The sequence below is a fragment of the Limulus polyphemus genome, unplaced genomic scaffold (assembly GCF_000517525.1).
Source record: "Limulus polyphemus unplaced genomic scaffold, Limulus_polyphemus-2.1.2 Scaffold4509, whole genome shotgun sequence".
NCBI classification, from domain to species: domain Eukaryota; kingdom Metazoa; phylum Arthropoda; class Merostomata; order Xiphosura; family Limulidae; genus Limulus; species Limulus polyphemus.
In genome coordinates this window covers 70,288-81,780 of record NW_013670119.1, presented here as the reverse complement: position 1 = coordinate 81,780, position 11,493 = coordinate 70,288, and the positions used below count along the sequence as shown (strand labels likewise).

General features: G+C 33.6%; 1 protein-coding gene across 5 annotated transcripts in view; it reads right to left on the bottom strand.

The window, feature by feature from the left end:
* Positions 1 to 1,449: 1,449 nt before the first annotated feature.
* The window catches only part of LOC106471273, a 13,698-nt gene continuing 3,654 nt past the window's right edge, over positions 1,450 to 11,493 (bottom strand). For 2 of the 5 annotated variants that reach the window (XM_022399877.1, XM_022399878.1), the window contains exons 2-6: positions 10,389 to 10,483; positions 8,745 to 8,973; positions 7,042 to 7,328; positions 4,054 to 4,148; positions 1,450 to 1,797 (exon numbers count right to left, since the gene is read on the bottom strand). In XM_022399877.1, coding sequence (XP_022255585.1) covers positions 1,759 to 1,797; positions 4,054 to 4,148; positions 7,042 to 7,321 — 414 coding nt within the window. In that variant the 5' untranslated portion in view covers positions 7,322 to 7,328; positions 8,745 to 8,973; positions 10,389 to 10,483 and the 3' untranslated portion in view covers positions 1,450 to 1,758. Of the gene's footprint in view, positions 1,798 to 4,053; positions 4,149 to 7,041; positions 7,345 to 8,744; positions 8,974 to 10,388; positions 10,484 to 11,493 lie in introns of all 5 variants that reach the window. The other 3 variants (XM_022399880.1, XM_013931865.2, XM_022399881.1) reach the window with 3 other exon arrangements.

The following is an 11,493-nucleotide window of genomic DNA, read 5'->3' as shown; positions in this document are numbered from 1 at the left end:
CGTCACGCGATATTAATTTAAGCAATTAACATAAATATAGACGCTTGATACGGCTGTACCGCTTGCATGACAAGTAACTGTTAATCTAAATTCCATGGCGTTACCATAAAGAAAGCTTTTGACATTGTTTTAGAGAAGAAAAAATACTACCATATATTTTAAAGAATCTGGTTGGTTCTGCAAAGTAAATATGTGTTCCGAATAATAGGTTGTGATCCTAAAGGTAATGTTGGTAACTATCGCGTATAACTTTCTTACTTGCTGTGGTTTGTTAGTGTGTATTGACAAAAAGTCGTGATATCTAATAAAAAACACCTTAGGTGTGGCAAAGAAAGGATTGAGTGTACGACTTAAAAGGATGAAATCAAAATTGGCGGCCAAAGTGGTAGCTACACTTATAGCATTGATAAGAATTTTACAGCAAAAATTCACATAGCATTGATGAGAATTTTACAGCAAATATTCATTCATTAGTTAGCCAGGTCACGTATTTTGTTTTACCCACCATCATGCCTCAAGTTGAACAAAAAACGCGGCCTGGCTAACTAATGAATGAATATTTGGTGTAAAATTCTTATCAATGCTATAAGTGTAGTTACCAGTTTGGCCACCAGTTTTGGTTTCATCCTTTTAAGTCGCACTCTCAATCTTTCTTTGGCCACACCTTTTTTCGCACTTAAGGTGTTTTTGATTAGATAACTGTTTGCAGGTATAGATGGCTCTACATTACTGTCTGTAGTTCAAAGTGGCTTTGCATAATTCTCTATATTTATTTGTTCAACATAAATAAAACTGGTTAAAAATAGCTTATTTTTTGTTGTTGTTTTATTAAGAAACTAACACTTGTATAAAACAACGAACTTTCGTACATTTGACTAATACTGAAATATAAACAGTTAGAAATTGTCAAAAGTTTAATCGAAGTTTAATGACGATGAAATAATTTAAACTGATGTAATTGGAAGAACATGTGAGTGAAAATAAAAATAATATGAAATAATTTTTCAACCACACTGCATCTGCGAAATGCAGTGCCGACAAGGCCTTTTGCCTAATATCATGGTTTATAAGGCTGGTTGGGATGCAATAGACATAGTAGCGATCTAAACCAATGCTTCTCACCTGGGGTTCCGAGAGATATTTGGGTTCCACATATTATAATGTGTAAATACATACTAGTCACATAATTGCAATCCGACTACATCATATTTATTTGTTAATAAAGTGGGTTTCATAATGACACAGCATAACAGTTCACTGCATTGATTTAAATTAGTCGAGTCATGTAAGCTTATTATTTGAGAGATCACACTTATCGTTGGGTGTGCGTGTGTACCCGAGTAATTTGCTCAAGAAAGTTTTCATGTTTTGCTTGTATGTGTGTGGGTATATAGCTGCATTTAACATACTTACTCTGTCTGGAACTATAGATATAGTATTGGAATACTGTTTGTTTCTTTGTTTTTAATGAACACTGTGAAAGGTTCCATAACAACAATTCGACGACAGCAGAGATTTAAAAAGGTTGAGAACCATTAACGTAAACACAGAACAAGTTGGTCATGTTTATAAAGGTTATTACAAAAGAAGTACAACAAATAATGATGGTATAATGATTTGAACCTTGAACCAAAACTCCAATCTATTCGAACCATCTTACTGTTTTTCACATTTTTACTTTATAAAAACTGTTCACAAAATTATCTAGTCACATTTTTCTGTCTTCAATGACACCACCGCTAATCGAGATGCACGTCTTCATTTTGAACCTTCAATTTCACCTCCATTCTCTGTCTCCTTTAAAAATAGTAAGATAAGTTTAGCAAGTTAAACTAAAGTAATGAGCAAAATAAGTAAAAAATAAAGAATGAAAACTGCATTATAATCACAATATTTAATAGAAATGTAATATAGGAGGATTTTAGAGATGAAACAAGATCATCAGGTTAGCTAGATTACAGTAGGAATCAACTAAGTTAAGCTGTGTAGACATAGACCATCACGTTAGCTAGATTACATTAGGAATCAACTAAGTTAAGACTGAGTAGACATAGACCATCACGTTAGCTAGATTACAGTAGGAATCAACTAAGTTAAGACTGTGTAGACACAGACCATCATGTTAGCTAGATTACAGTAGGAATCAACTAAGTTAAGCTGTGTAGACATAGACCATCACGTTAGCTAGATTACAGTAGGAATCAACTAAGTTAAGCTGTGTAGACATAGACCATCACGTTAGCTAGATTACAGTAGGAATCAACTAAGTTAAGACTGTGTGGACAGAATATACCCAAGATCTCAAAAGTAAAAGAATAGTAAAATGGTCACGCTACAATACAAAATCCTGCATAACTTGAGCTGATTTCATATACTTCTGGCCAAGTTCCATAGCTCAACAGTGGTAAAAATTATTCATGATGTCAGAAAAACACGTAGGTTCACGAAGTCTTAATAGAAATGAATAAAAACCCTATAACCATTCTTGTTCAGGGGCAGACTAGGAATGGTGGTGTAATCGAATGAGTGATATATATATAAAGGGAGTTTAGTGACGTCATGAAGGTCATGCGGTTTTCACGAAATATCTAGTATATTTCTCTATGTACTGTTGTAAGCATCTCATTACCGGTACAGTGAAGCCTATAGAGATAGTGTATGTGAAAAGATGTTAGGGATGTTTTACTTTACAGAAATGGCTAAATATGTGTATATTTAAAACTATACTTACGTGTTTAAGTAAAATAAAGGTGACACCTGGAGACTGATTGAAAATGATATGTGATGCTAATTAAATTATAAAAACAGGTATGGAAAATTATCTTAAATAAATAGTAAGTTTTAGGAAATTCAGCGTTCACATTACATGTAAAAATAATCAAAGAATAAAAATTATTTTTCTGACAGAGACGAAACCAATGAACGGAAATCACTGATTCCAGGCTCTAGATTAATTCCGAAAGGTTGAACAGTGTTTAGATTAGCGATCCAATAAGCTTCTTTTATTTCTCTATCAGCTTTAGTTTCGAATCCTGTTTCAATGCAGATGAGAGTAACATCGTTAATGGAATGACCGGGTTGGTTAAAGTGTTGAATGGTAAAAATTATATATGTAAACATGGTTTATAAACAGATTGTAAACACTAACAATTAGGTACTAAAAATTTCAATCCCAGCTGTTTATTGTGTTGATCATTTCTAGCCTCATACATTTATTTATTTTTGTTTTACTGATTTACCGTTTTCAGGTTTTCCGCCAGTAAATAGAATAATATCGAATAAATGTTTGTCTACAGTAATAAGGATAAATAAGAATTATAAGTCGGTAACACAATACTAAATTTGTATATAAATTTATGTAACAAACAATGACACCAGACGCATTCTTAATTACACGGATAGGAAATAACTTTAAACAACCACATTCTAAGACTTAATTAACTCAGTAAAATAATTCGATAACGAGGAACGAGGATGATGACAAAACCTTGTCGAAACGTTGTACATTTGCTGTTATGTTAAACTTATATTAAAGTTTTTCTTCATTACCCATTCAAGCCGTCTCCAGCCATTACAGTAAAATAATATTAAACTTGCAGATTTTTTTAGTATCAAGAATAATGTCTATATCACTTTATTTCAAATATATAAAGAAAAATGGTAGAATGATGCTCAAAATCACATATTCCCTTGTAGATAAAGTTAATCAATTTATTTACTCTTACCTTCCCTTGTAGATAAAGTTAATCACTTTATTTACTCTTACCTTCCCTTGTAGATAAAGTTAATCACTTTATTTACTCTTACCTTCCCTTGTAGATAAAGTTAATCAATTAATTTACTCTTACCTTCCCTTGTAGATAAAGTTAATCAATTAATTTACTCTTACCTTCCCTTGTAGATAAAGTTAATCAATTAATTTACTCTTACCTTCCCTTGTAGATAAAGTTAATCAATTAATTTACTCTTACCTTCCCTTGTAGATAAAGTTAATCAATTAATTTACTCTTACCTTCCATTGTAGGTAAAGTTAATCACTTTATTTAGTCTTACCTTTTTCTCATCATCCGAACCCTCATTGGTAGACAATCCATTAATAAACCCGTTAATCCCGCTGAGAGTGCGATTGACTACATCCTTTAGAGCTTCTGTGGAAACATCAGAAGTTTTTAAATGTTTCTTGAGGTAAATACTTCTCATGTTTCATTACAAGTCTTAAATGTTTGTTTATTGTTAAGCACAAAACTAGACAATGGGCTATTTGTGCTGTGCCCACCCCGGGTATCGAAACCCGGTTTTTAGCGTTATACGCCATCAAACTTAAAGCTGAGCCACTGGCGGAGGGAGGGAATAAGATTTAATTTTATAAGGTACAACAACGTTGACAATAAGAATAAGGAAATCAGAGCAACATGATCGTACTTTCGTTAATTATACAATGATAAAATATTTATTTAGTTGTTCTCCATGCAGAGTAACCACATGTTTTTATTTCTTTAGAGGTGATCAACTCAATGTTATGTACACACACAGGATCAGTGAGGTATCAATTGTGGCATAACTTATGTTTCACCTATTATCAGACATTTCATTAATAATACTTCTCAGAATTATTTCATCTTAATCTTTCGTGAAAATGCTAAAACTGAGTTAGTTTTAGAGAGAAAGTAGTTGAAGTAACGCTTCACTATATTGAAAGATTATATAAGTATTAATTATTCTTAGAGCTTCTCTTTCTCAATTCAAACTAAATTAAGGGTTGGGTGTGACCGGATGGTTATACTGTCTAGACTGTGAATCTGAGGTTTATAGTTCGTATCCCGTTGTTGCAGAAATTCGTTCCGCATTTTGGGGCCTAGGAGTGTTAAATATAACATTGACGCCCAAGAAAGAGTAGCCCAAAACGAGATGGACGCTGTTTACTAGCTGTCTTCCTTCTAGTCTATCAATTCAAAATTAGAAACAGCTATGCGCAGACAGCCCTTGCGTAGTTTTGCGCGAAAATTTAAAATAATCATCTAAATTAAGTTTATTATTCTTTTCACCAGTTATAGAACATGTAATTCCAGCATGGATAAATGTAGCAACAACAAATAAATAAATTACAAAGAATATTAAATTCAGTAATTACTAATAGGGTTCCCAGATCAACAAATTCTCATTTCATGCACAGTTATACAGATATACAACCAATCCACGACAGGCTTTTACATTGGTCCTTTAAGTATTTTGATAAAAATATGTATAATAATAATTTATTAAGTTAAATAGGTCGCTGTATCATACCCGATGATGATACTACTACTCAATATCTAAATTAATAAAATGGCGTGTCTGTTTATCTCTGTGTGCAACAGCTATAGCTCCAAGAGGAAAGAACATAGAAACCTGAAATTTTGCACCCTCACTAAATGGACCCTGAGGGTGTTCACCTGGGTACTATTACTTATCTAATCCACGTGCGTGTGCATCTTTTTAATGCGGCGAAAAATCACTTTAAAAGGAAGTGGTTCCTTATATAACAACTTCTAATATATAGAAAAGCCAGTGTGTCTTGGTAACAATGCGTTCCAACAATGGCTTGTATGTCATATTGCTTAGCTACAAAAGTATACAGGTTATACTTTTATGCTAAAATGGGTTCAGAATATACACACTAACATAGTCATCTAGAATATATCAACCTAGAAACCTAAAATTCGGCACCCATACTAAGCAGACCCTGAGGGTGTGCACCTGGGTATTATTTATCTTATCCACGTGCGTGCACGCATGTGCATTTTTTAATGAGGCAAGCTAGTGAAAAACCACATAGAAAAAAGTGGTTCTATATATTACAGCTTCTAATATATAGAAAAGCCAGTGCATTTTGGTAACAATGCGTTCCAACAATGGCTTTTTTTACCATGTTGCTTAGCAAAAATGTATATAGATTATACTTTTATGCTAAAATGGGATCAGAATATATACACTATCAACGTAATAATCCGAGCGAAACCAGGTACTTTCGCTAGTGTACAATAAGAAAGTCCACCTACACTAGACAGTAATATTTCGCTTTGATTGAATTATCACAAGTATTCGAAAAGGTTTTTATATGACCAATACGCGTTTGGTAAATAATCGAGTTAAAAAAATTACCATTTGTTCATTAAACTGTTTACGAGTTTTAAAACGACCAAATAAAGAGAAGTGACAAATTAGCACTAAATGCTATAGTGTAATATTCGCCGACATGGCACTGAAAAGAGGGAAGATAGAGTGAGTGTACATTTCATGTACGCTAACTTCATAAATATTAAATATATCATTTGACAGTTTACATAAAAAACAGTTAAGGAGGAAGGAAAAGGTCTGAAAAGAACCCGACTCTCTCAACGCGCACGCTACGACACGACCACATCCAAATCAAGATATATAGATATACACACATATGTTATTTTTGGCTAGTTGCGGTTTCAGTTTCGACATAGGTAAGTGAATTATCTGATTCGGCATAATTGTAAGATAAGAGTTCTCAGAAAAGTTTCACTAATTGTGGCATTTTACTTGAATCTTTTCCCTTACATATTATATGAGTATGTAAATATAACGTTAAATACATGATATGTTAAAATTATGGAAGTCGCATTTAAATATCCTCTTTAATGATGATTATTATGCTATGTTTGAATACCATACTTCCTATACACATCGAACAATTAAAATTAAAAAATCATTCAGTAACTATAGCACAATATTATTTACAAATGGTAATATTACTTCTGAGCTGCTATATCTTAAGTGGTTTCTTTGAGAAGGTGGTGTATTTAGCTTGGCACATTAGCTCGGTCTATAATGACATTGGATTATCATTGAAGTACTGCATTACTTACTAAAATCAACATATTAGTTGAAACTGTTAAAATCTGTCGAAGTAATTCATTAATGTACAATTAATTTTCATACAGAGGACTTCACTGAAATAATATTGAATTCGGTGGGCTTTAAGATTGTTTTACAATGACAGAGAAAAGAATGCTATACCAGGTTTAAACTTACCTCCAAAATTTTTTACGTAATCTGATATTTTACTAATGCCCGAATCAGGATCATCAGAATCAAAGAACTTTTGAATGGAATCCAAGATTCCGGCTTCCATCACTTCAATTTCTTTCTCTTCCACAGTTTCTTCATCATCTATACTCTGTTGCTCTGAAGATTGGCCTTTTTTCTCGTCACTCTTAACCTCATTGTCTTCATCAGATACTGGAGCAGACCAAGACTGGAGAAGCAACGCTAGCAGAACACCACATACAAGAACTCCACGTCGAGTTTTCATGTTGATCCTTTTAAAGTCAATAACTTGAAAAACAACTGTTTTAGGTTTTTAAAATCCCAAACCTTTAACATGACTTACCACCGATTCAAAGAACAATATCAAAGAAAATTGATTTTATAAAGTTGAGAATAAGAACAATTTCTAATTTGTAATACTGTATGTTTAAATGTAGCATCAAACAACAGTCGTAGCGGTTTCTGATGTTTAAATATAGCATCGAACAACAGTCGTAGTGGTGTCTTATGTTTAAATGTAGCATCAAACAACAGTCGTAGCGGTTTCTGATGTTTAAATATAGCATCGAACAACAGTCGTAGTGGTGTAATGGTGTCTGATGTTTAAATGTAACATCAAACAACAGTCGCAGTGGTGTCTAATGTTTAAATGTAACATCCAACAACGGTCGTAGCGGTGTCTGATGTTTAAATGTAACATCCAACAACGGTCGCAGTGGTGTCTGATGTTTAAATGTAACATCGAACAACAGTCGTAGCGTCGTTGTCTAATGTTTAAATGTAACATCGAACAACAGTCGTAGCGTCGTTGTCTAATGTTTAAATGTAGCATCGAACAACAGTCGTAGCGTCGTTGTCTAATGTTTAAATGTAGCATCGAACATCAGTCGTAGCGGTGTCTGATGTTTAAATGTAGCATCGAACACCAGTCGTAGCGGTGTCTAATATTTAAATGTAACATCGAACAACAATCGTAGCGGGGTCTAATGTTTAAATGTAACATCGAACAACAATCGTAGCGGGGTCTAATGTTTAAATGTAACATCGAACAACAGTCGTAGCGGGGTCTGATGTTTAAATGTAACATCGAACAACAGTCGTAGCGGGGTCTGATGTTTAAATGTAACATCGAACAACAGTCGTAGCGGGGTCTGATGTTTAAATGTAACATCGAACAACAGTCGTAGCGGGGTCTGATGTTTAAATGTAACATCGAACAATATCTTTGTTGTTTGATATTACATTTAAACATCAGACAGACCTGTTGTAGTTCTGTTTGATGTTTAAATGTCCCTAGATATAACATCATGCAGTATTTGCACAAGTAAACTGAGATGCACTGGACGCTTGAAAATGGCTTAGCTGTCTTATTAGTTGTCATTTTGAGATATACTTTTAACTATGCAAGCTTTAACATTGATAAAATTTTAATATTAATCGATTGTTTAAGTACAAGTTTTATCTGTAGAAAGTATTAAAATGATTTTGTATTTTCTAATTATAAACATAAATAATAACACTAAATTATTACACCTAGGGTTGTATAGACTCCAGTCGAATTCCTTTACCCTTTTTGTTAAAGAAATCAACACAGTACAATTTCAATTATTTTAACTATGAGCGAATTTTAAAATATCAAATGATCGAACTGAGAACTTTAAAAGATAAGAAATAATGTTAATACGTACTGATATCTATACAGATGTGCGAGGACGGCGGGGCTAATATGTGAGATGTAGAATCAGTGATACAAGAACTTTATACTTATGTTAAGATACGCCACCTCATACTCCTATTGGCCAGGTAGAGTAAACTGGTCTGTAGCCAACCGACAATAAAGCAATGAGGTAAAGTTAGTGGCTAAGCTTCTTTTTCACGTGCGCACGTTTAATATCGGGTTCATCGTAGAATCGAAAACTTCAGAACGAAATGAAAAACGGAATTTATTGACAAAACATATTCGGAAAAAAAGAACGGTCGTCCAAAATCTTAAACAATAAATGTATTTTTGTTACACGTGTGTGGAACTTTCTATTCATGTTCTATATCTATACAAAAAATTGTAATTTTAAATAAAGAACAAAACATCGACAAACGCAAAATAATGGAAGCTGTCTTAATTGAACAAAATAGGCCTACTCTAAACCAGCACCCCGGGTTACCAAAATACCTTTACTAAACTGTTAATCATTCTCCGGTCATGTGACCTCTTTGTTCCATACTATATATCTATTCATGTACCTAATGATGACATAATCTAAAGTCATACCTGATAATGGCATAATCTAAAGTTGCACCTGATAATGGCATAATCTAAAGTTGTAGCTGATGATGGCATAATCTAAAGTTGTACCCGATAATGGCATAATCTAAAGTTGTAGCTGATGATGGTATAATCTAAAGTTGTACCTGATGATGGCATAATCTAAAGTCGTACCTAATGATGGCATAATCTAAAGTTGTACCTGATGATGGCATAATATAAAGTTGTACCTGATAACGGCATAATCTTGTCAAAATATTGTGCATTTATAATCATGTTTTCTTCATTACCTATTCAAGCCGTCTCTAAACTTTTCATGGCCAGGTGGTTAGGGCAGTTGACTCTCAATCTGAGAATCGTGGGTTCGAATCCCCGTCCCACCAAACATGCTTGTTCTTTCAGCCGTGGAGGCGTTGTAATGTGACGGTCAATCCCATTATTTGTTGGCAAAGGAGTAACCCAAGAGTTGGCGGTGGGTGGTGATGACTAGCTGCCTCTCTTCTAGTCTTACACTGCTAAATTAGGGATGGCTAGCGCAGATAGCCTTCGTGTAGCTTTGCGCGAAATTCAAAACAAACAAACTTTAAACTTTTAAAGTCAATAATTTGTTGCCGGGACAGAGTGGGGGGAGGAGAGGCGACGACAGCTTCTCGCATAAACCTCCTTTCGGTTTTAAGGGATTTTTTAAATGTAAGAAACAATTAAATGTAGTACGGGTATATAAAGGTGCTAATTTGTCACCCATATGTTTAGTGTAGAATATTAGAGGACTATACGTAACTTAACTCTGATTGGAACTGGAACTATTAAAAATTACTATATATCGTCTCAAATGTTACAACCCGATGAATGAAAACATTTATAACAGAATTATGAACATTTCACAACCGTACATTTTTTCTAAACCGGTTTACGCAGTTCTAATATCAGCTTTAAAATTAACAACATGACTAGTAACCCATCAGAAAATTTGTAATATTTTGAATTTGCAAAATGTGTCCTTCAAGAATGTAACGAATAGTAGGAAACTACTTCTAGAGTTTTAAACATGCTTTCGAGACCCCCTCACCTGGTGAGATCCGGACCCCTCGCCTGGTGAGATCAGGACCCCCTCACCTGGTGAGATCAGGACCCCCTCACCTAGTGAGATCCGGAAGGCTTCCCCTGAAAAAAGAAAATGTTCGTTCATGCGTCTTAAATTTTTAGCTCTTTCCCCCAGGTTAAAATTTGTTCCTACGCCAAAGTGTAATCACAAATTTTATATTTTAGTTGTTAATTAATACTAAATCTATCTTCTCAACATTTTATTTTAATCAGTATATTCCCAAATATCCAGTAATTAATGAAGCTTGTAGTCAGTAAGAATAGTTTTAGAGTACTGCCTACATAAACAGGAAGATAAATTTACTGTACGTGGTGAACAGAAGGGTGGGTGTGGTTTTTTCAGGAATACATTGACAGTACATACATACAAACAAGTTTCAAAATGTTGAACATATAACACGCAAATATATTTATAATAATAGTGAATTTACCGCGCAATATTTGTCGCTTGGCAACATGATAATAGCAGATGTGAGTTTATTAAACATATATTACTATAGAGCTCAGTGGTGTAGTGATAAAATTGTTTGTGCCGGTGCGCAAACTTCATCCTAATCACTTTCTGTGCCTTGAATAATATGTTCACATATCGGCTGTATTTCAGGTACCTAATTTGTTTATAATTTCCAATAATTTATATAACCAACTAGCATCTCCGAGTCATAAATATACGGTTGATAAATTGATACAAATGATGAATTATCTGCAGCTCCACACCATAAAATATATATTATTTGTGATAACTTACCTGCAGCTTATATAGAATCTTCACAAAATATATATTATTTGTGATAACTTACCTGCAGCTCATATAGCATCTTCACAAAATATATATTATTTGTGATAACTTACCTGCAGCTTATATAACATCTCCACAAAATATATTATTTGTGATAAATTACCTGCAGCTTATATAACATCTCCACAAAATATATATTGTGATAACTTACCTGCAGCTTATTTAGCATCTCCACAAAATATATATCATTTGTGATAAATTACCTGCAGCTTATATAGCATCTCCACAAAATATATATTGTGATAACTTACCTGCAGCTTATATAGCATCT